The sequence below is a fragment of the Dendrobates tinctorius genome, unplaced genomic scaffold, assembly GCF_039654945.1.
Source record: "Dendrobates tinctorius isolate UK_male_01 unplaced genomic scaffold, ASM3965494v1 ptg000103l, whole genome shotgun sequence".
NCBI classification, from domain to species: domain Eukaryota; kingdom Metazoa; phylum Chordata; class Amphibia; order Anura; family Dendrobatidae; genus Dendrobates; species Dendrobates tinctorius.
Window position 1 is genome coordinate 3875001 of NW_027361771.1, and position 25682 is coordinate 3900682.

The 25682-nt window shown below is 44.7% G+C and overlaps 1 protein-coding gene across 1 annotated transcript in view; it reads right to left on the reverse strand.

The window, feature by feature from the left end:
• The window catches only part of HID1 (HID1 domain containing), a 109408-nt gene that overhangs the window by 54785 nt on the left and 28941 nt on the right, over positions 1 to 25682 (reverse strand). Inside the window, exons 2-4 of the mRNA XM_073587959.1 lie at positions 11656 to 11805; positions 11398 to 11568; positions 11021 to 11137 (exon numbers count right to left, since the gene is read on the reverse strand). Of these exons, the coding sequence (XP_073444060.1) occupies positions 11021 to 11137; positions 11398 to 11568; positions 11656 to 11805 (438 nt within the window). The remainder of the gene's footprint in view (positions 1 to 11020; positions 11138 to 11397; positions 11569 to 11655; positions 11806 to 25682) is intronic.

A 25682-nucleotide genomic window follows, 5' to 3' on the forward strand; every position in this document is an offset into this window, starting at 1 on the left:
GCAATCTATCCAACTCTAGCAAAACGGCCCACTGCAACTTTCTGGAATGGAATTGGGCCCACTGAACTGCCGGAATACATGATGTTAGGGATCCTAACAAGGACATGCCTTCTCTCAAGGACATTGTAGGCTTACTGATTGCCGTCCGTACTTTATTAGTTATAGCCAGTCTTTTTGTCTCTGGCAGGAGGCATTTTAGACTTACTGAGTCTAGTTGAAGGCCTAGGAACGTCTGGCAGGTTACCGGGTATAGTCTGGATTTTTCCCAGTTGATCAGCCAGCCAAGCGCCTGCAAGGATGAGATAATATCAGCTAACCTGTGTTTGCATTGAGAACTAGAATTTCCCACTATGAGTAGATCGTCCAGGTATGGGACTATTAGGGTGTCCTTTAATCTTAAATGTGACATCACCTTCAGCATTAATTTGGTAAATACGCGGGGTGCCATGGATAGCCCGAATGGCATTGCCGTAAACTGGAGATGTCGTATTCGGCCTTTTAACATGACTGCCACCCGGAAGAATCGTTGGTGTCCTTTGTATATTGGAAAATGGTAGTAGGCATCTTTGAGGTCCAAGACTGCCATATAGCACCTAGGAAACAAGAGTTTTATCGCTGATCGTATGGATTCCATTTTAAAGGATTGCAGCCTTAAAAGGGTATTAAGTCTTTTCAAATTAATTATGGTTCTAAATGAGCCATCTGGCTTAGGGACCAGGAACAAGGGAGAGCAGAACCCTGTTCCCCTTTCCTCTCCTGGAACATCTACAAGAACGTGCTTAGTTAAGAGGCCTGTAATCTCAAATTCCAATGCTTCCTGCTGAGCCGGGGACTTCGGAGAAGTCAATAGGAAGGAGTCCGGTGGGTACCGAACAAATTCTTGTCTCAGGCCAGACGTAACAATATTAATGGCGGAAGGGTTAGACGTTATTAATTCCCATTGGTGGCTGAAATATAGTAATCTGCCACCTACCGGTAGATTGGCGCTACCGGAATCTGTCCCTGGATCTGAAGGGGAGTTTCCCAAACAGGTTTCCCTTCTGTTTGGGATCCTTGTTGCCCCAGCGGTCTTGGGGCCTGTAATCCTTCTTTTTGCCAAATGGAGGCTTCCTGAAGGCCCTCCTGTAGAAGGGACCGTACGGTTAGGGAATCCCTTTTTTCTCTCTCCCGCTTTAGTCAGGATTTCATCAAGTACTGTGGCAAACAGGCACTTACCCAGACAGGGCATAGCGCAGAGCTTGGATTTTGTCTGCGTATCACCTCTCCATCCCTTCAACCATAAGGCCCGACGGGCTGCGTTGGTTAAACCTGCCGATCTGGCAGCTAGTCGGAGGGAGTCGGCTGAGGCATCTGGTAAAAAGGCTGCTGCACCCTTTATTAGGGGAATAGAGGAACGAAGCTTGTCTCTAGACATTCCATTTTTTATTTTCTCCTCCAGCTCGTCTAACCATATCAACATGGATCTCCCAGTACACGTGGCTGATATTGCCGGCTTGAAATCCCCTGTGCTTGCCTCCCAAGATTTCTTGAGGAGGGTATCAGCTTTGCAATCTAGGGGGTCAGACAGCATACCCGAATCTTCCACTGGTAAGGAAGATCAACGAGAAGTGGAGGCCACTGCCGCATCCACCTTGGGGGCTTTTGCCCAAGAGGCCAATTCCTCATCATCAAATGGGTATCTCCACTTGGATGTTAATAGGAGAAAGCTTTTCTGCCCCTGCTTTTTCCACTCTTTTTTCCCCAGCTCCTTCATTGCTGGGATTACTGGAAAGGCTCGGACCTTCTTTTTGGGAGATTCCAGCAAAGATTATTTCCTGAGGGGTCCTTAGTGTCTGATAACCGCATAGTATTACGCACCGACTTACTAGATTATTAACCCCTTCCTGACATCCGACGTACTATCCCGTCCATGGGACCCGGGCCCCTATGCCCATGGACGGGATAGTACGTCTACCGCGATCAGCGGCGCCCACTTGGTGAGCACCGCTGATCGCGGCCGGGTGTCAGCTGATTATCACAGCTGACACCCGGCACAATGTGTCAGGGGCGGTCACGGACCGCCCCCGACACGTTAACCCCTTGCACACCGCGATCAAACATGATCGCGGTGTACCGGGGTTTAAAGGGAAGCATCGGCAGGGAGGGGGCTCCCTCCGTGCTTCCCTGAGCCCCCCACGGCAGCGCAATGTGCAGCGCTGCTGCCGAGGGCTCCTTTCCTGCAGGCCCCCGAATCCAAGATGGCGACGGGGGCCTGCAGGAAGCTGGCTTCCTCAGTGCCTGCAAAGCGCAGGCATGAGGAAGCCTTGTGCACTGCCTGTGACAGATTGCTGATCTGTCACAGTGATCTGTGATGTGACAGATCGCTGATCTGTCACAGAACAGTGATGTCCCACCTGGGACTATTTAATAAAGTAAAAAAAAATTAAAAATAAAGTGTTAAAATAATTTAAAAAAAAAAAAATTCGCCAAATAAATTACAAAAAAAAAATAAAAAAATATTCCCCCAAATAAATCCATTTTTTGAAAATAAAAAAAAAAAAAAAAAAAAACAATAAAAGTACACATATTAGGTATCGCCGCGTCCATAACGACCCGCCCTATAAAACTGTCCCATTAGTTAACCCCTTTAGCGAACCCCTTAAAAAATAAAAATAAAAAACGAAGCAAAAAATAATGATTTATTATCATACCGCCAAATAAAAAGTGTAATAACGCACGATCAAAAAGACGCATATAAATATCCATGGTACCGCTGAAAACGACATCTTGTCCCGCAAAAAACGAGCCGCCACACAGCATCATCAGCAAAAAAATAAAAAAGTTATAGCTCGCAGAATAAAGCGATGCAAAAATAATTATTTTTTATATAAAATAGTTTTCATTGCATAAAACCGACAAAACATAAAAAAACGACCTAAATGAGGTATCGCTGTAACCATACTGACCCGAAGAATAAAACCGCTTTATCAATTTTACCGCACGCGGAACGGTGTAAACGCACCCCCCCCAAAAGAAATTCATGAAACGCTGGTTTTTGTTCATTCTGCGTCCTAAAAATCGGAATAAAAAGCGATCAAAAAAGTCACGTGCCCGAAAATGATACCAATAAAAACGTCAACTCGTCCCGCAAAAAATAAGACCTCACATGACTCGGTGGATCAAAATACGGAAAAATTATAGCTCTCAATATGTGGTGATGCAAAAACTATTTTTACAATAAAAAGCGTCTTTTAGCGTGCGACAGCCACCAAACATAAAAACCGCCATAAATAGTAAATCAAACCCCCCGTTATCACCCCCTTTAGTTAGGGAAAAATAATAAAATTAAAAAAATGTATTTATTTCCATTTTTCCATTAGGGTTAGGGTAGGGTTAGGGTTAGGGCTAGGGTTAGGGTTAGGGCTAGGGTTAGGGCTAGGGTTAGGGCTGAGATTAGGTTTAGGGGTGTGTTGGGGTTCAGGTTGGAGTTAGAATTGGTGGTTTCCACTGTTTGGGCCCATCATGGGGCTTTCCAAATGCAACATGGCGTCTGATTTCAATTCCAGCCAATTGAGTTGAAAAAGTCAAATGGTGCTCCTTCCCTTCCAAGCTCTGACATGCGCCCAAACAGTGTTTTACCCCCACATGTAGGGTATCAGCCTACTCAGGACAAATTGCAAAACAATTTTTGGGGTCCAATTTCTCCTGTTACCCTTAGGAAAATAAAAAATTGGGGGCAAAAATATAATTTTTGTGGAAAAAAATGATTTTTTTATTTTCACGTCCGAGCGTTATAAAATTCTGTGAAGCACTTGGGGGTTCAAAGTGCTCACCACACATCTAGATAAGTTCCGTGGGGGGTCTAGTGTCCAAAATGGGGTCACTTGTGGGGAGTTTCAATAGTTTAGGTACATCAGGGGCTCTCCAAATGCACATGACACCCGCAGACCATTCCATCAAAGTCTGCATTCCAAAACGTCACTACTTCCCTTCCGAGCCCCGACGTGTGTCCATACAGTAGTTTTCTCCCACATATGGGGTGTCAGCGTACGCATGACAAATTGGACAACAACTTTTGGGGTCCAATTTCTCCTGTTACCCTTGGGAAAATGAAAAAAATGGGGACTAATTGATCATGTTTGTGGAAAAAATACGATTTTTTTATTTTCATGCCCGGGCATTATAAACTTCTGTGAAGCCCTTGGGGGTTCAAAGTGCTCACCACACATCTAGATAAGTTCCTTAGGGGGTCTCGTTTCCAAAATGGGGTCATTTGTGGGGGGTTTCCACTGTTTAGGTACATTAGGGGCTCTCCAAAGGCAACATGACACCCGCAGACCATTCCATCAAAGTCTGCATTCCAAAACGTCACTACTTCCCTTCCGAGCCCCGACGTGTGCCCATACAGTAGTTTTCTCCCACATATGGGGTATCAGCATACTCAGGACAAATTGGACAACAACTTTTGGGGTCCAATTTCTCCTGGTACCCTTGGGAAAATAAAAAAAATGGTGACTAAAAGATCATGTTTGTGGAAAAAATACGAATTTTTTATTTTCACGCCCGGGCGTTATAAACTTCTGTGAAGCACTGGGGGGTTCAAAGTTTTCACCACACATCTAGATAAGTTCCTTGGGGAGTCTAGTTTCCAAAATGGTGTCATTTGTGGGGTGTTTCCACTGTTTTGGTACATCAGGGGTTTTCCAATCGCGACATGGTGTCCGATCTCAATTCCAGCCAAAAACGTCAAATGGCGCTGCTTCCCTTCCGAGCTCTGCCATGCGCCCAAATAGTGGTTTACCCCCGCATGTGGGGTATCAGCGTACTCAGGACAAATTGCACAATAACTTTTAGGGTCCTGTTACCCTTGGGAAAATAAAAATTGGGGTGAAAAGATCATTTTTGTGGAAAAAATATGATTTTTTAATTGTACTGCTGTACATTATAAACTTCTGTAAAGCCCTTGTGGGTTCAAAGTTCTCACCACATATCTAGATAAGTTCCTTGGGGGGTCTAGTTTCCAAAATGGGGTCACTTGTAGGGGGTTTCCACTGTTTAGGTACATCAGGGACTCTCCAAACGTGACATGGCGTCCAATCTGAATTCCAGACAATTTTGCATTGAAAAAGTCAAACGGCGCTCCTTCCATTCTGACCTCTGCCATGCGCCGAAACAGTCGTTCCCCCCCACATATCAGGTATCAGTGTACTCAGGACAAATTGCACAATAACTTTTGCAGTCCAATTTCTCCTGTTACCCTTGGTAAAATAAAAAAAATTGAACCTGAAGTACTTTTTTTGTGAAAAAAAGTTAGATGTTCATTTTTTTTTAAATATTCAAAAAAATTCCTGTGACGCACCTAAAGGGTTAATAAACTTCTTGAATGTGGTTTTGAGCACCTTAAGGGGTGCAGTTTTTAGAATGGTGTCACTTTTGGGTATTTTCTATCATATAGACCCCTCAAAGTGGCTTCAAATGTGATGTGGTCCGTAAAAATAAAATGGTGTTGTAAAAATGAGAAATCGCTGGTCAACTTTTAACCCTTATAACTTCCTAACAAAAAAAAATTTTGGTTCCAAAATTGTGCTGATGTAAAGTAAACATGTGGGAAATGTTAGTTATCAAGTTTTTTGGGTGCCATATGCCATATATTTCGAAATTTTCAAAATTTTCGCCAAATTTCCGTTTTTCTCACAAATAAACGCAAGTTATTTGAATGAAATTTTACCACTAACATGAAGTACAATACGTCACAAGAAAACAATGTCAGAATCACTGGGATCCATGGAAGCGTTCCAGAGTTATGACCTCATAAAGGTACAGTGGTCAGAATTGTAAAAATTGGCCCGGTCATGAACATGCAAACCACCCTTGGGGGTGAAGGGGTTAATACTGTCGTTGGGGAAGCAAGCCTGCTCCTCTTCCTCTGAGGTTAGGTATTTTTGAGATATATCTGAATCAAGCTCCCCAGCCTCTGAAGGCGATCTGGACCCTGGTGAGGCGATCCCTCTGCCAGAGGTTAGTCCTCCAAAACTACTGGAAACCCCTAGGGCCTGTAGTTCCTGTCTGATTATCGAACGGATATCCTCTGTTCTCCCTGAGGACTCTTCCTGCAGGGTTTGTGCAATACAGCTCTGACATAACCTCTTAGGGTAGCTATCCGGGAGAGGTTGGGAGCATAAGGCACACTCTTTGTGCTTATATTTTTCCGTCCTTTTGGCCTAAGGGGTATACAGAAGAAAGGCGCCGTCAGTTACATAAGCGTGACTAAAAAACACTCACCCGTGAATTTTGTCAGCATAGTACCGGCTGCGGGGTTAGAGGCACAGGCTGAGGTGTGGAGTGAGTTGACTTCTTCTCCTTCCGTTTTTTCTCCGTAGACTCACTCTGCCTGGAGCGTCCACTGCTATTCCTCCTGGTACTGCCACTCCTCCTGGTGCTGTCACTTCTAGTGCTGCCACCTCTTTTGGCACTGCCATGTGGGGATTCCCTTGGCTGATCCAGTTGGAGTGAAACAGGGTCATTTGAGGACAACATTGCTGCGCACCGGTATCCCCTCTGGCCGGTGCTTTTATGCAGCTTCCTGATCTCGCCCTTTTTTTTTCTTTTCTTTCCCCCCCCCCCGTCTGCGCATGCGCGGCTGCTTGCCAGGCGATACCGTGATATGTGCCTCCTTCCCCGGAAGTTCCAGGGATTCACTTCCGGGTCACCCTGCCGTCTGCACGGGAGCGCTGGCATTATGCCCGCCGAGCGCCACCTGTCACCGCTGCCCCCGCACCGCCGGACCGAACCATATCGCCAAACATCGCGGCGTCAGGTATGGAATTCCCCTTCGGCACCTTACCGCGTCCTTGCGAGCTCGGCGGTCATATTCCTTCCCTGGCCTCACAGTACTTAGGGGGGGGCACTACCATAGTAGCCCCAACGCTGTGCCGCGCTCTCACGTGAGCCCTGCCCGGCTCGTAATGCTGCGTCCCCCAGGGGGAGTCTCCATAGGTGTCAGCTCCTGCCGCTCTATGCACCGTACGTGAGCCAGGCACACCGTTACTAGGCCTCACGCTGCATTACCAGCTGACGGGGGAGTTGAATATCAGATTTCCCCCGACGCTGCTTCCAGCTCTGGGGCCCCTGCCGCTCATATGGACGCTGCACAGACGGCGACCAGGCCCGGTATCCTCTTCTCTCTATGGGTTCCCTCTAGGGACAGGAAACCAACTGAGGGAGCGAGGGGGACCGCCCCTTTTATCTCTCTGTAGGTTTCCTGATCCTAGGGGCGGATCCCAGTGGGTGCTGTCGTGGCGAAGAGAAAAATTATCTAAATTCCTCTACAATCTCCTCATTCTCTGTCAACACTCTGCCCTCTTTGGTCCGAATTTTGTGAATCCTTGTGGCCTTTCTGTATGGTCTAGTAAGAGATGCAAATAATTTGCCAGGTTTATTGCCCCATTTAAAAAAATTTTGCTTTTGGAGATCAATACTATAAGTTGCCCATTCATGAGCTAGTGCATCCGCTAATTCCTTTGCCTTGATATATTGTTCTTTTTGTGAGGGGTGAATTATTAAGTTTAACATTTTTAGATGCTAAAGTTAAAGCCCTGAACGCAGCCAGGGTCCGCTCCTGCAGCTGTTTTTTTTATGACATATATACGCAATTATTTGCCCTCTCAACACTGCTTTAGAGGTATCCCAGAAAAGAATTGGTGTTTCACAGTGTATTTGGTTATCAGATTTGTAAGTATCCCATGAGAATTGTATGATTTTTTTTAAATCATCTGAGTGATATAAGTATGACGGAAACCTCCATTTCCTATGAAACTAGATTGGGATAGTCAGTTTTAGGCTGAACGTCATCGATGCATGATCTGAGATATGCACGTCCAGAATTTTGGTATGTGCGACTCTTGGCATGAGTGAGGGGCCCAACAACCAGTAATCAATTCTTGCATTGGAGTTGTGAACATGTGAATAGTGAGAGTAATCTCTCTCAACAGGGTGTTGCACTCTCCAAACATCCAACAATCCCATATGATCTAAAAAAGATTGCATTAGTCTCCCTTGCGTAGGTATATGAGGAGATTGAGAATTAGATCTATCCATCTCAATGTCATGCACCTCATTAAAACTGCCACCCACAATCATATGGGAGGTGTCCCAACCCGCAATTTGCTTTAGCACATTAGCCCGAAAGAGCGGATCCGACGAATTTGGAGCATAAATAGTAATTACACTGTAGGTCGTACCCTCTATAACCAGCTTAAAGGGAATCTGTCACCCTTTTTTTTTACTCTCAGCTGCCGCCACTGACATCAGGGGCTTATCTACAGCATTCTGTAATGCTGTAGAAAAGCCCCCGATGTAACCTGAAAGAGAAGAAAAACACATTAGATTATACTCACCGGAGGGGGCGGTCTGGTCGGGCGCCTCTTATCTTCATACGATGACGTCCTCTTCTTCCCGTCCTGTAGTGGCTCCGGCGCAGGCGCACTGCTCTGCCCTGTCGAGGGCAGAGCAGAATACTGCAGTGCACAGGCGCCAGACCTCTCCCGACGCTGATGTTTTTTGTAAGCCAGCAACTTACACACCGGGTTGAAGGCCCAGCGTCTAGTCATCACCATGGCCGATTAGTCCTGAAACATCAGAAATTTGTGCCCTTCGTAGGATAGGTGCGCTTTATTTCTGTAAGCAGTGAGTAGACGAATTTTGTCTTGAAAGTCAAGGACCTTGAATATCACTGGTCTGTCGTTGTCTTTTCCACTCTGCGGGCCTACTCTATGTGCTCTCTCAACCGCCATTTACTGTGTGGTTTTTAAGCCTTTCGTTCAAGATTCAGGGATGTACAAGGACATTGAAAGACAGTATCACACATTGCTGTAGCTTAGGTATGCATGGTTACAACCACTAAGAGATGTCTAACTGTAACTATATAAGTGGTCGTAACCATGGATAACTAAGCTACTGCAATGCCCTGCACATGTGGTAAGCGACATAGCTTATCAGAAGAATTATTATTATTAATATTTATTTATATAGCGCCATTGATTCCATGGTGCTGTACATGAGAAGGTGTTACATACAAATTACAGATATCACAGAGTAAACAAACTAACAATCACAGACTGATAAAAAGGGGAGAGAGGACCTTGCCCTTTCGGGCATACATTCTACAGGATGGTGGGGAAGGAGACAGTAGGTTGGGGGGTTGCAACAGCTCCAGTGATGGTGAGGTGGTGGCTCCAGTAGTGGTGAGGGGGCAGCAGGGATCATTGCAGGCTGTAGGCTTTCATGAAGAGAAGGGTTTTCAGGGTCCGTCTGAAGGATCCGAGTGTGGTTGATAGCCGGACGTGTTGGGCAAAGAATTCCAGAGGATGGGGGCTATTCGGGAGAAGTCTTGGAGGCGGTTGGCTGAGGAGCGAATAAGCGTGGAGGAGAGAAGGAGGTCTTGGGAGGACCGGAGATTATCGGGAGATTAATTCAGAGATATATGGAGGAGACAGATTATAGATGGCCTTGTAGGTCAGTATTAGTAATTTGAATTGGATACTCTGAGGGAATGGGAGCCAGTGAAGTGATTTGCGGAGGAGTAGCGAGGAGAGAGATGAATTAGTCAGGCAGCAGAGTTAAGGATGGACTGGAGAGGTGCGATGGTGTTAGCAGGGAGGCCACAGAAAAGGATGTTGCAGTTGTCGAAACGGGAGACGATGAGGGCATGCACAAGCATTTTAGTAGAGTGAGGGTTGATGAAGGAACGGATTCTGGAAATATTTTTAAGCTGGAGGCGGCAGGAAGTGGAGAGAGCTTGGATGTGCGGTTTGAAGGACAGGGCAGAGTCAAGGGTTACTCCAAGGCAGCGGACCTCCGGTACGGGGGAAAGCGTGATGTCGTCAATTGTTATAGATAGATCTGTGAAATGGGGGAAAGATGATAAGTTCAGATTTGTCCACATTCAGTTTGAGAAGCGGGAAGAAAAGAAGGAGGATATGGCTGATAGACACTCCGGGATTTTGGAGAGCAGAGAGGTGACGTCTGGGCCAGAGAGGTAGATCTGGGTATCATGGCCATAAAGGTGGTACTGGAATCCATGGGACTTGATGAGTTTCCCCAGGCCAAGTGTATAGATTGAGAAGAGTAAGGGTCCTAGAACAGAGCCTTGGGGGACTCCAACAGAGAGAGGGTGGGATGAGGAGGTATTGTAGGAGTGGGAGACGCTGAATGTACGGTTGGAGAGGTGTGAGGAGATCCAGGATAGGGCAAGGTCTTTGATGCCAAAGGAAGAGAGGATCTGTATTAGGAGGCAGTGGTCAACTGTATCGAAGGCAGAGGACAGGTCTAGAAGGAGGAGTATAGAGTATTCTCCGTTCGCTTTGGCTGTAAGTAGGTCGTTAGTAATTTTGGTCAGGGCTGTCTCAGTGGAGTGATGGGGGCAGAAACCAGATATTAGATTGTCAAAGAACAGGTTAGATGAGGGATGGGAGGAAAGTTCAGCGTGGACGTGCTGCTCCAGGAGTTTGGAAGCGAATGGGAGCAGCGATATTGGGCAATAGCTGGACATAGTAGTTGGGTCGAGGGTTGGCTTTTTGAGGATAGGCGTGATTGTAGCATGTTTGAAAGCAGAAGGAAAGGTACCGGAAGTTAGAGATAGGTTGAAGAAGTGGGTTAGAGATGGGATAAGAGTGGTGGCAAGGTTGGGGAGGAGGTGGGATGGGATGTGGTCAAGTGCACAAGTGGTGAGGTGTGATTTGGAGAGAAGATGAGCAAGCTCCCCTTCAGTGATGCTGGATAAGGAGGTTATGGGGTTTGGGCATTGATCTGGTATACAAAGGGGTTGTATTGGACGTATTTGCTAATATTATTGAACCTACTACATATTGGGAAATAATCTTGGAAATGGGAATACCCTTTAATGTGGGGCATGTGCCAACCCAGCTCAGTGCAGAGATTGCTGGTCTTTGACTTTCTATGGTACAATTTACACAATTAGACAGACATTTGGATTCGGGAGAACTACTCTTTTCAGGATATACTAGTCTGCAGTATTGCTCACCGTTCCACTTTTCTTGTGACTTTGCACTGTAAAATCTGGACAGAAGAGAAGATCGGCAATGGCGAGGAGCAGAGATTCAGCTAGTGGACGTGATCCATCTTCCTCATCATCCTCATCCTGACAGATAACAGAAATGTTCAGTAATGAGGAAGCCAGAAAAATTAGTGATCTTTTTTATTAAATTAAACAAAAAGGTACAGTTTCAAAATTTGCGTTTTGGGGCTCAAAGTCCCTTTTTCAAGTATACAGATAGGTTTAGCAGTAAATTTTGTGATGTCAAATGCAAAACCAAATCAATATGTTCACAAGTGAAATTTTACAAAAGTAAAAAAAATAAGAATAAATGAATGGTTTCTCTGAGGTTTTAATTGCATTACCTGGTTACGCCCAGCACCAGGCACTGATGACCAAAAGAATCCCCTCCAGTCTGGGTCTTCAAAGATATATGGCAGTACCCGAGTCAACAACCGGGCACAGTTCAACACCATTTGTTTTTCATTGTCTGAGTGACAACCACTGTCCACACCTGCCACCAGCTTTTCCACTGCCTGCAGGGCACAGATAATAAGTATGTCAAGAGAAACACTTCAAAATGGAAGACACTCGAATGTTATTAGTGGCTTGTCACAATTTACCTTGTAACATAATGTGGCCAAGTTTGATGGAGATTCCTCTCGGACTGCACGAATCTCAGCAGCTGGGATCAAAGCGAATACATCCTGCACAGAGGTGGCCGAGTCAGACCAAAATTGGTCCCAAAAGGCGTCATCTGTAGCTTCAACTGGCTGCAAAGAGCAAAAAAAAAAAAAAAAAATATATAGAATAGAGAGAATTTAAAGGGTTGTACAAAATAAATACAATGTTGACCTGGGCTGTCACCACTATGAATTCAGGAGTGATGACGTCACTGTCTCATCAGGGCCATGAATGACTGCAGCGGTCGTCAGAGAAACATCCAATATTTCAATTCACCCAAGTGCTGCAACCAATCACAGGCTACAGCAGTCCTGTGACTGTACAGCAGTGAAGCCTTCACATCCTGTGCAGACCACAGAGTGGTCAGTCATGGATCCAAAAGGGCGACAGCAGGTGAGTATAGCAGATTTTTTTATTTTCGGAAAATCCAAGCCCCAGTCACGATTGTACTTAGCACAGATTTACAAGATTCAAAGCTAGGCAAGACAAATTATGTCCATCATGTCAAGTTTATTCAAAACATATGATATACAGTCTACATCTTTTGGTCCTTCATAGTACAAAGAAGAGGGCAAGTTTAATATAAATACATGAAACAGTTGTCAGGTTCCCTTCTAATCTAATCTTGATGGCCTTTTCTAAAGGATAGGCAATCAGTTTATATCAATAGTGGTCCAAGTTTCACACTCCCACTGATGAATGCTGAATAGGCCCCTTCATTGTGTACATAGCTCTGTACTTCTACTAGTGGCTGTACATAGAATTACAGCTCAGATCCTGCCTTGCCGAGGCACCATAAGGGCCCCGTTACACGTATCAATGTCCCAGCGATCCGACGTGGATGGGATCGTTGGGACATAGTTAGCTTAGCTAATTGCTGGTGAGCTGTCACATTGACAGACCCACCAGCGATCAGGATCAGCGAGCAAGCTGGTTTCCAATGTAAACAGCGGGTATCCAAGAGCCGCGAGGCTCATAGATACCCGCTGTTTACATTGGAAACCAGTTCCCAGCGTCGCTGATTGCTGGTCTCTCGCTGCCACACGCAGCAATGCGCGCTGGCCAGTGGGAGACCAACGATCAAAAAGCAGCCCAGGACGTTTGAGCGCGATCAGCGATACCCGGCAGGGGGGCCGGTCGCTGATCCATGTCACACACAGCGATATCGCTGGCGAGATCGCTGTGGCGTCACAAAATCAGCAATCTCGCTGGCGATCTCGCTGTGTGTGACGGGGCCTTAAAAGTAAAGAGCTGTGCACCATAGGCAATGATGGGGAAAGGGCACTAACTGGAGCATTGTAACCACTAATACATCAGACCAGCAGGGCTGACAGCCAAACGCCCACCAATCTAATGCTGATAGCCTATAATGAACGAGATAATCCCTTTAGCGTCTCTATGATGATTGAGAGTCCAAACCAGCTGCAGTCTCGAGCCTTAAGGCCCTTTTACATTTAGCGATGCACCAGCGATCCAACCAGCGATCCGACCCGGTCAGGATCGCTGGTGCATCGCTAAATGATCGCTAGTGAGCTTTCATACAGAAAGATCTCACAGCGATGCAGCAGCGACGCAGCGCACGATACTTACCATTCACACACAGCGATCCTGGCGTCCTCCCGCCTGCCTCCACGCGTCGCTGGACGTCACAGCAGGAAGTCTCAGCAGGAAGCGCCCGACGAGAAATGGAGCCGGACAATCTCGCGCGATCAGCGATGGACAGCAGGGGAGCCGGTCGTTGGTAAGTATCACACATAGCGATATCGCTAGCAATATCGCTATAACGTCACAAAACCAGTGACGTTTTAGCGATATTGCTTAGTGTAACACCCCCTTAACTGTGCCTTCTGCCCGGTTGCTAGCAGAGGCGGCTGTGTTTCTGCATCATCAGAGAAGTGCAGGGACACTCAGTATAGCTGGATCTAGCAATTTGGCCAGCTTCATACAACAGCTTGTACAGTGGGGGAAATAATTATTTGATCCCTTGCTGATTTTGCAAATTTGCCCACTGACAAAGACAAACTCTATAATTTTAAGGGTAGGTTAATTTTAACACTGAGAGATAGAATATCAAAAACAAAATCCAGAAAATCACATTGTATAAATTTGCATTTTTTGGTAAGAAATAAGTATTTGATCGGCAACCATTAAGAGCTCTGGCTCCAGGCCAGTTAGACGTTCCTAATCAACTCGTTACCTGCAGTAAAGACCGCTGTCTAAAGGTACTGTCACACTTAGCGATGTACCAGCGATCCCGACCAGCGATATGACGCGGTCAGGATCGCTGGTACATCGCTAAGTGGTCGCTAGTGAGCTGCCACACAGGCAGATTTCACCAGCGACATCGCTGGGGACGGGGATCGCTACTTACCTGTCACACCAGGCGATCCTGCGTCCTCCCGCCCGGCTCCACGCGTCGCTCGTCCTCACAGCAGGAAGCGCCGCAGGAAGCAGACGACGAGAAACAGTCCTGAACGTTCTCGCGCGATCAGCGATAACCAGCGGGGGAGCCGGTCGTAGGTAAGTATCACACATAGCGATATCGCTAGCAATATCGCTATAACGTCACTAGTTATAGCGATATTGCTAGCGATATCTCTTAGTGTGACATGCCCTTTACAAAGTCACCTTTATAAAAGACTTCTGTCCACAGACTCAATCAATCAATCAGTCAGACTCTATTCTTTACAACATGGACAATACCAAAGAGCTTTATAAGGATGTCAGTGGCAAGATCATAAACCTGCACAAAGCTGGAAAAGGCTACAAAACCTTAAGTAAGACGCTGGGTGAGAAGGAGACAACTTTTGGTGCAACAGTAAGAAAATGGAAAAGATACAAATTGATTGTCAATCGACATTGATCTGGGGCACCATGCAAAATCTCACCTCGTGGGGTATCCATGATCATGAGGAAGGTGCAAGGTCAGCATAAAACTACACAGGGGGAACTTGTGAATGATCTTAAAAATCCTGCACTGCCCGCAAAGTCCCCCTGCTCATGAAGGCACATGTGCAGGCCCGTCTTAAGTTTGCCAATGAACACCTGGATGATTTTGTGAGGGATTGGGAGAAGGCGCTGTGGTCAGATGAGACAAAAATTGAGGCTTGGAGAAAGCGAAATGCTGCCTATGACCCAAAGAACACTGTCCCCACTGTCAAGCATGGAGGTGGAAACATTATGTTTTGGGAGTGTTTCTCTGCTAAGGGCAAAGGACTACTTCACACCATCAATGGGAGAATGGATGGAGCCATGTACAGTAAAATCCTGAGTGACAACCTCCTTCCCTCCACCAGGACATTAAAAATGGGTCATGGCTGGGTCTTCCAGCAAGACAATGGCCCAAAACATTCTGCCAAGGCATCAAAGGAGTGGCTCAAAAAGAAGCACATTAAGGTCATGGAGTGGCCTAGCCAGTCTCCAGATCTTAATCCCAAAGAAAACTTATGGAGGGAAATGAAGCTCCGAGTTGCCAAGCAACAGCCTCAAAATCTTAATGATTTAGAGATGATCTGCAAAGAGGAGCGGACCAAAATTCGTCCTGACATGTGCACAAACTTCATCAACTACAAAAAAATCTTAATGCTGTGCTTGCCAACAAGGGTTTTGCCACCAAGTATTAAGTCTTGTTTGCCAGAGGGATCAAATACTCAGTGTATTTTTTGGACTATATAGGCCCTGTTCACATAGCGAGATCGCTGGCAAGATCGCTAATGCGTCACCGATTTTGTGATTCAACAGCGATCTCGCCTGCGATCTCGCTACATGTGACACGCAGCAGCGACCAGCCTCCCTGCTGGATATCGCTGATGGCGCAGGAATGTCCTGGGCCATTTTTTCGTCGTCGGCGTCCCGCTGGCCAGCATGCATCGCTGTGTTTGATCGCTGGATCGTTGCTGCATCGCTGAAAAGATCTGCCTGTTTGGCAACTTACTACTGATCATTTAGCGATGCAACAGCAATCCCTACCAGGTCATATCATTGTCGGGATCACTGGTCCGTCGCTAAGTGAAACGGGACCCTAAAGTGCACTTTTTTTCCAAAATTTTTTTTTGAGAAAATGAGGGTGCATCTTATAGTCAGAATACACTTACAAATACTGTGGCGGCAGCAGGAGTCGGGTGATTCTGAGGCGGTCCTGGTCCGACGCTGCCAGGCGATGATCACACTCCCTTCCCAGGCTTGTGCAGCAGGTTCAACTGTGGTGCTCTGTGGTGCGGGGGTTTACGCCGGCATTTTGTGAAAGCTACCATGCGGTGGACTCTGGGAAAATGGCCGCCGGGGGCTACGCATGCTCAGATTGAGATCTCGGCAAGGAGATCTTGTCCCAAGATCTCAATCTGCTGCGATGCGGTGGCCTCCGGGAAAATGGCCGCCGGGGGCGGCGCCTGCCCAGATTGAGATCTCAGCCGAAATCTCAATCTGAGCATGCGCCGCCCTTTTTCTCAGAGGCCACCACATCGCAGCAATGGATATGTGGGGCCTCCGGGCTTTCATAAGATGCCGACAAAGCCGCCAAACCTGCCGCACCAGCCTGCGATGGGATTTCCTGGAGACCACTCACTGCATTGCAGCAAACGGATATGTGGGGCCTCCGGTCTTTCACAAGATGCTGGCGGAGCCCGAGCACCACTGCCAAACCTGCCACACCAGCCTTGGATGGGATTTCCTGGAGGCCACCGCACCTGCCCCACCAGTCTGGGATGAGAGTCATATCGCCGAACACCCTCTGTGACCCCGCTCCACCAGTGCTGCTGTTTTATGGTACGCGTCTTATAGTCCGAAAAATACGGTATTTCTCACTGCAAAATGCAAATAAATTTGTATAATTTATACAATGTGATTTTCTGGATTTTATTTTTGATATTATATCTCTCAATGTTAAAATTAACCTCCCCTTAAAATTATAGACTGTTCATATCTTTGGCAGTGGGCAAACTTACAAAATCAGCAAGGAATCAAATACTTAATATTATCCCCACTGTAAGTGCTATGGCAAAGAGCTTGCAAACATGTGATCCTTACCTAGGAAACCAACCACCTCTGATAGATGGCAGAGATGGTCATTAATTTAGGTAATGAGCAGGACACAATAGAATTAAAAATCCCTCCATTCTTGAGAACGGTGAGGATTTTACTAAGAAGTAAACTGCAAAGTTGCTTGTTTTTAAAAGTACTTTGCAATTTTACCCAATCGCTTTACAATCGCTTTAAATGGTTTTGCCCATCTTCATATATGGATACTGGTGGATAGTGCTTGCAAAAACAAGACCTTTCGCGATTTACCGTACTCTATTAAAATTATTCCCGTTCTTGACATTTTAACACTATTCTCTTGCATATAGTTCGTTTCCTAGGTGACCAACCACCACTGCAGTTTAAAGGGAACCTGTCAGCAGGATTATGCATAGTAACCTACGCATAGTGTCAGGTCGGCGCTGTTATACTGAATGAAATGATACCTGGGTGATGAAATCCGTCTTGTGCCCGTTTCTTAATCTTTATTTTCAGTTTTGTGTTAATGAGCTTCTTGTGCCCTAAGGCGGGGTTGGTGTATGTGGAGCTCTGATAAGGTGTTCATAATGCAGACTGCTGATAGGTCAGGTGAAAATAAAGATTAAGAAACATCTGCAAGATGGATTTCATCTACCAAGGTATCACTTTAATCAGTATAACGGCGCCGACCTGACACTGTCTGAAGGCTACTGTGCACAATCCTGCTGACAGGTTCCCTTTAACAACAGTGGACGAGCATGCAAAGTGCTTACAGGATCTTTTCTATTGAGCTGACTGGGATCAATGGAGAGCACCGTTATCTCCTAATCCTGGCCGACTTCACTGCAGTGTATATACAGTAGCTAGTCACCTAGGCAATTAGCTGTAAATAAACAAAGAAAGTGATAATACATCAAGAACGGCAGAAAGTTTTTTTAATAAATAGTAAATTGCATAAGTACCACTATCCCACAATGCTCATTTGTGAAGATGGGAACAACCCTTCAAGCATTTTGTCAGAATTAAAAGGGGTTTTCCAGCACGTTAACATTGACGGCCTATCCTTAGAAAAGATAATCAATACCAGATCGGTGGCGGTTCAACATCTGGATGATCAACTCTCCCAGTGTCCGCTGGATGTAATCAGTTGCTACTTGGAACAACACAGCTGCATCAACTGAACAGTGGTCACAGCAGCGTGCTGCACATCCTCACCTATGCATGTGAAGAGGTGGATGTGAAGTCCCGGACCGCAGACACAATGGCGTTGGACGAAGTTATGCTGCTCTGCAACCAAGCACTTCCGGTCGCAGCCAGCACCGAAGACAGGCGAGCAGAGGGGTGCACCCCTACCAATCTGGTATTGCGAACGCATTCTAAGGGTAGGCCATCGGTATAGAAGTCCTGGTCAACCACTTTAAATGATTTTAAATGGCCGGCAGCAGTGTGGAAATATTATTTTACATGATATGGTTGTATCCTTTAAGTTGTGTACTAGACATATATACTGACAGTATCTGTACACTGCTGCTTCAGCATAATATACAGTATATACGGTAATTGCCTGTACATAGACAAAAAAAAACATTGCGGAGTTCACATACTACAATATAAAATGTGTATATATTGTATTTATGTTCTTTAATATCAAAATACAGTCAGCAGGTACTCGCAGTGTAAGGAGAACAATGAGGTACTACAGGAAAAGGATTTGCCAGGGGAAATACAGAGTGATAATGTAAACTCCCCATTAAGTATTACCTGCCTAACCCAGGAAGAAGTGCAGAACCGCCTTAGTAAGATTAAAATTGACAAATCACCAGGCCCTGATGGCATTCACCCTCGGGTATTAAGGGAGTTAAGTAATGTGATAGACAGGCCTCTTCCTTATATTTAAAGACTCTATAGAAACAGGTTCTGCTCCTTTTGATTGGCGGCAAGCAAATGTGGTACCAATATTCAAAAAGGGGTGTAAAAGGGAACCTGGAAACTATAGGCCGGTAAGCTTAACATCTGTTGTGGGTAAATTTTTTGAAGGGTTTCTAATGGATACCATTATGGAATATCTCAATGTTAATAAATGTTTAACTCCATATCAACATGGATTTATGAAGGATCGCTCCTGTCAAACTAACCTGATCAACTTCTATGAGGATGTAAGCTCTCAAATGGACCAAGGAGAATCATTGGATGTCATTTATCTCGACTTCTCTGAAGCATTTGACACTGTCCCACATAAAAGATTGGTAAGTAAGATGAGAAAGCTTGGGCTAGGGGAAAATGTGTGTAGATGTGTAGGTAGCTGGCTTAGTGATAGAAAACAAAGAGTGGTTATTAATGGTGCATACTCAGATTGGGCCAGGGTTACTAGTGGGGTACCACAGGGTTCTGTATTGGGCCCCCTACTATTTAATATATTTATTAATGATCTAGTGGATGGCTTACACAGTAAAATATCAGTATTTGCAGATGATACAAAACTATGTAAGGTAGTTAACACAAAGGAGGACAGTTTGCAACTACAGACAGATTTGAGTAAATTGGAGAATTGGGCTGAAAAATGGCAAATGAGGTTTAACATAGATAAGTGTAAGGTTATGCACATGGGAAGGAGAAACAGATGCTACAATTACTTACTAAATGGGAAACTGCTGGGGAAATCAGACATGAAAAAAGACTTAGGCATCTTAGTCAATAAGAAGCTAAATTGGAGTGCCCAGTGTCAAGCAGCTGCCACCAAAGCAAATAGGGTCATGGGATGCATTAGAAGAGGTCTGGGGACACGAGATGAAAACATAATTCTCCCTCTGTACAAATCACTCGTCAGACCACACTTGGAGTATTGTGTGCAATTTTGGACGCCGGTGCTCACGAAAGACGTTACTGAACTTGAAAGGGTTCAAAGGCGGGCTACTAAAATGATAAATGGAGTTGGTTCACTACAATACCCAGAAAGGTTATCAAAATTAGGTCTATTTACTCTAGAAAAGAGAAGACTTAGGGGAGACCTAATATATATGTACAAGTATATCAGAGGGCAATACAGAGATCTCTCCAATGAACTGTTTGTACCAAGGACTATCAGTCCCCCCCCGTAATAAAGCATCAGAATAAAGGGGGGGTCCCATGGTCACACAGACCGTAATTCCACTCATTTATTTGTATTTTGGCAGTTTTTGTTTTCACCTCAGGTAAAGGTCAAAGTGAGGTCAAGGATTTTTGCCAGGAGATAAGCAATCTGATTCTGATTGGTTATTTACATTTACTTTGGCGCCGTTTTAACGGGCCATGATTGGTGGATGGTTTGTGGCATTGTAATTTATGAGTATTTAAACCCTGGCAGAGCGGTTTTCTCCTCAGTGAAGAAATTGTTTATTAAGAAAAGAAGATTCTCTTGGAATATGGACGTTCTCCTTCAACAAACAATGGCAAGAGCTGGTGAAGAGAGTGGTATGGACTGGCTTAGAGGCTGCTTGACTATGAAACCTAATGCTGCAGCTTCCAACGCTACCGCCACTAACTCTGACCCGCGCTCATTGCCTCACCCTCCGCTACCGTCAGCTTCCCTCCCTGCGATCGACAGAAGAAGCAGGAGACCTCCGGCAGCCTTTTCTCCATCTTCGTCGCCTCAGCGTTCCAGGCCCACAGGACGTGAGAGGAACAGGAAGTCCCGCCGCCTAGTGAGGAGCAAGTCGCGCAGCCCAGCGAGAGTTCCCGGGCGACGTCATATGACAAGGCAGGGTACGTCAGCTGATTCGGTCGGCGGGGCAGTCGGGCGCCGCGGTCGTAAAAGAACTGCGGCGGCCGCGAAGAACACTGCTCCTGCAGCATCTGCCTCACTATTGCCGGCTCACCAGGAAGAGTCTTCGGAGGAAGAAGAGGATGAAGCAGTCGCGGGTCCCTCGCAGCCGCGCTCGCCTAACATGGAGGGCTCGAGTGCAGGCTGTGCGCCGGAGCAAGCTACACCGTCCAGGAATACTGGAAAGAGTGAGAACTGATATGTGTGTTCGTCTGTTGGTCAAAGCCAGCTTAAAATGTTGTTGAGGGATGTGCTGTCTGAGGCTTTCTCCCCTATCCCCCAGCCAGCTACAAATATCGAGGTAACTGATGACGTCTCAAATATGAGAGCGTTTCCTAAAAATACTTTTAAGGAAGCTCTCACTTGTCAATTATCCCCACTGGGTTTCCATTTGAGCTCTGCCACTAAAGAGCTCATGTGGGATTGTAAGTATGTTGATTTATTTTCGCTTCTTCCTCGCCGGGAACAGCCGAGCAGATTTGAACGCAAAGACGATAAAGGGGACTCTGAGGAATCCAAGCGTGGTATAGTTAAATCTTTTAACAACTGGATTCAGGCATTTTCGATTTATTCGGCTGTTCTTGGTGAGAAATATCCGAATTTATGTAGTAAGCTATTCCAACACTTAGACATAATACTGGAAGCTTACAGGAACTTCGGTGGTTTAGCATGGCTTCATTACGATGAAGCGTTTAGGCAAAAACTTGCTGTCCACCCAGAGGTTACTTGGGGGATCAAGGACGTCGGATTATGGTTAAATCTAATGCTTCCTCAGAGACAGGCCTTTCCCAGACAATCAACTTCCCCCTCTGTTAGAAAAGGGGTATGCTTTGCTTTCAATGACTCATTTTGCAAATGGAGCCATAACTGCAGATTCCAGCATGAATGCTCTTTTTGCGGGAACTCTCACCCTGCAGCAAAATGTTTCAAGAAGCAATCTTCTCAGCAATCAGCTGTTAAAGACACTAATGCAAAAGGCTCCGACACCAGTGAAACTGGAAAACATGCTGTTTTGGCTAGGCATTTACCCAAACAGGGAGAGTAGTAGATTGATCTTTGAAGGTTTTTCCTTTGGCTTTCATGTCCCATCATTTGAAGGAATAGGTTGCAAATTAGTGAGGAATTTGTCATCATTAGATTCTTTCCATGACATAACGAAAAAGAAAATTTTTAGCGAGCTGGAATTGGGTAGGTTTGCCGGCCCCTTTGAGTATCCCCCCTTTTTGAATTTTCGGATCTCTCCTTTAGGCATCGTTCCAAAAAAAGAGCAAGGCTCTTTCCGTTTGATACATCATTTGTCCTTTCCGTACGGAGATTCTTTAAATGACCAAACTGACAAATCAGTTTGTTCAGTGAACTATGCTTCTTTTGACACTGCCATTGATATTTTAAGAAAATTTGGTCAGGATGCTTTTTTAGCCAAGTCTGACATCAAATCTGCACTAAGGCTTCTTCCAGTTCATCCTGAAGGGTTTAATTCTTTAGGGTTTTGTTTTGATGGTCAATTTTTCTTTGATACATGCCTTCCTATGGGTTTTTCTTTTTCATGCTTTTACTTCGAAAATTTTTTGTCCTTTTTGCACTGGACTCTGGAGTCTAATGTGTCTAACGTCGGCATCTTGCACTACCTCGACGATTTTTTGATTGAAGGCCCAGCTTTTTCCTCAGACTGCTTTCAAGCCCTTTCAAAATTCTTAAGTTTATGTGAATTCTTTGGTATCCCTATCGCACATGAAAAGACAGTTTTTCCGTCTAAGTGTATTGAATTTTTAGGGATAACTCTGGATTCTTCTCTGATGGAATCTAGACTACCATGCGACAAAGTGCTTAAGCTACGGACCGAATTGTTTAAATTCATCAACAAAGAAAAAATTACTTTGAGAGAAATGCAATCTCTTTTAGGTCTTTTAAATTTTGCTCTCAGAATTATCCCCATAGGCAAGCCATTCTCGAGGTGCCTATATGAAGCCACAAAAGGTTTATCGACTCCCCACTCTCATTTACGAATTGGTTCTGATTTAAAGAAGGACGCTGAAATTTGGCTAAAATTTTTGACGGATTTTAATGGAAGGTCATGTTGGCAGTCTGAGTTTGTGCCAGCGGATTCAATCCCTCTTAGTTTTTCAGTAAGTAATTCAGTTGGCTGTGCAATTTTTTTCTCTTCTCATTGGACAATCCAGAACATCCCTTTACCTTGGATTTCTATCGGGGTAAACAGAAATGACATGGTGCTGGAACTCTTTGCCGTTTTGATGGGTTTATATTTATGGGGATCTTTGATGCAGAACTCAAGAATCGTAATACTTTCAGAGAACCAAGGCTTTTTGCTGGCTATCAACACACTGTCTTCCAAAAATAAATGGGCTGCTGTAATTCTTAGACAGTTGACTTTGTTTTGCCTGAAATTTAATATTTGGGTTAAAGCGAAATACGGCTCTAGCTGTTGGAAGTCGACTGTTGATTCACTATACTCTAGTCAGCGTTTAATCTTTTACCAACAGGTTCCAAATGCAGATATGGAAGCAACCCCTTGCCCTCAAGAATTTTGGGACCGGACATCAGTCTGATACCTTACTTTATTCAGCAGTCACTATCTGAGCGATCATGGGCCGAATATTCCGCCGCATGGCTTAGATGGGTTAATTTTTGTAATCTGTTTAATTTCGATCCAAACAATCCCAACCCAGTCTATGGTTTGAAATTTGCGGAATTTTTGGTCGGTAAAGGGTTATCCTTCTCAGCATTGAATAAGTCTATTTCAGGGGTATCATTCTTTTTAAAGCTTTTCGGGTACCCCCCTTTAACAAGTTTCTTTCCTCTATGACAATTTTTGAAAGGTTTTAAGAGGAATAATTTTATTCCAGATGCAAGACGACCGATCTCTCATTCACTTTTAAAGGATCTTTGCGCTTTGTTGCATAGAGTCTGTTTGAGTTCTTACGAGTCATTACTATTTTCTTCGGCACTTTTGATCGCCTTTTTCGGTGCCCTTCGTGTAGACGAATTGATTTCTGCAAAAAAATCCACCCCTTCTGGTCTCATGTGTTCGGACATTGAATTTCATGAGGATTATTTAATCTTGCTTGTCAGAAAATCAAAAAGGGACCAGTGCGGTAGGGGGTCTAGAATAAAAATCGGAACTTTTTCGGACCCATCCATTTGCCCCGTGACTATTTTAAAAAAAATGGTTTCAGTTTCGGCCTTCCGTTCAAGGCCCTCTTTTTATTCATTTGGATCTTTCCCCCGCCACGAATTTTCAGTTTAATTTTTTATTGAAAAAATGCTTGAAATTATTAGGGAAAGTTCATTTGAAAATTACTTCCCACTCATTTAGAATTGGGGCCGCTACCGAAGCGGCCAGGGCTGGCCTCTCCGATGCGGGAATCAAAAAGCTGGGTCGTTGGGACTCCAAGAGATTTAAAATTTATATTCGCCATAGCCTTTATGATTATTAACCGTTTATTTAATTATCAGGCCCGTTCGTGGTTTGGATAATTGGCCATTCTTACGTTTTCTGGGCCCAGAAGAGGGCTAAACTTCAGTATTACTCGGAGAACTTATCTTTCAGCCCTACATTGGTCCAAATTTTCTGGCACAGCATTCGTGGGATGAAGTGGTCGAGTTTTATTGTGGAATTTATGAAATGTTCGAATTTATTTCCTGCCCCTGATTTAGTGCTATTTCACCTCGGTGGTAACGACTTAGGGAAGATGAAGACGTTGGATTTGATAGCGATGATGAGGTCGGATGTTTCATCATTGAAGCAGTCCTTCCCTAGTACGGACTTCATTTTCTCTGAAATCGTTCCTAGATTACTTTGGAGAAGGGACAACTCAAAATTTTTGAATAAAATAAGGATTAGGGTTAATAGAGGTCTCCAGAAATTTTTGCCATTAATTCACAGTTTTTCGTTCAGGCATGTTGACCTCGAAGGTTTCATTCCAGGTTTATATCGTCAGGATCTAGTGCATTTGTCGGACATAGGTCTGGACATATTTAATCTGGACTTACAGTCTATGGTTGAAAAGTGGCTGTCATTATTGGGGGGCAGGGCCACATCTCTGTGAGCCTTGGCTTTTGGGAAAATCGCCCGCTAAGGGGCGGATTGTGTCTTTGATATGGTTTTAATGGGTATTTATCTGGAATTATTTATTAATGGATTTGGTTTTAATTATTATTTTAAACCCAAAATAAACTCCCGGCCACTTTTTATCCACTAGAATCGGTGTTGTGTCAGTTATTTTAATGTATTAAATCAGTATTGTGGGACCATGTCAGTCCCCCCCGTAATAAAGCATCAGAATAAAGGGGGGGTCCCATGGTCACACAGACTGTAATTCCACTCATTTATTTGTATTTTGGCGGTTTTTGTTTTCACCTCAGGTAAAGGTCAAAGTGAGGTCAAGGATTTTTGCCTGGAGATAAGAAATCTGATTCTGATTGGTTATTTACATTTACTTTGGCGCCGTTTTAACGGGCCATGATTGGTGGCTGGTTTGTGGCATTGTAATTTATGAGTATTTAAACCCTGGCAGAGTGGTTTTCTCCTCAGTGAAGAAATTGTTTATGAAGAAAAGAAGATTCTCCCACCCTCCCTCACTCTTTTTTTGTTTTTCTGTTAATTGTCGTGATGTTTATTGTGGGAAAATCGCCCGCTAAGGGGCGGATTGTGTCTTTGATATGGTTTTAATGCGTATTTATCTGGAATTATTTATTAATGGATTTAGTTTTATTATTTTAAACCCAAAATAAACTCACAGCCACTTTTTATCCACTAGAATTGGTGTTGTGTCAGTTATTTTAATGTATTAAATCGGTATTGTGGGACCATGTGACAAGAACAAGGGGGCGTTCTCTTCGTTTGGAGGAAAGACAATTTCTGCACCAGCATAGAAGAGGATTCTTCACGGTAAGAGCAGTGAGGCTCTGGAATTCTCTTCCTGAGAAAGTGGTGATGGCCAACTCACTGAATGAATTTAAGAAAGGAATGGATGCTTTTCTTGTGAGTAACAGTATAGAAGGTTACGAATAACATAATATTACAGGTAGATGGTTGACCCAGCTTAGGGGAAGGAATTTTTTCCCTATGGAGAGAATTGGCTTCTACTCTGTGGGTTTTTTGCCTTCCCCAGGATCAACAATGCAGAACAGCTGCACTAAAAATAGGCTGAA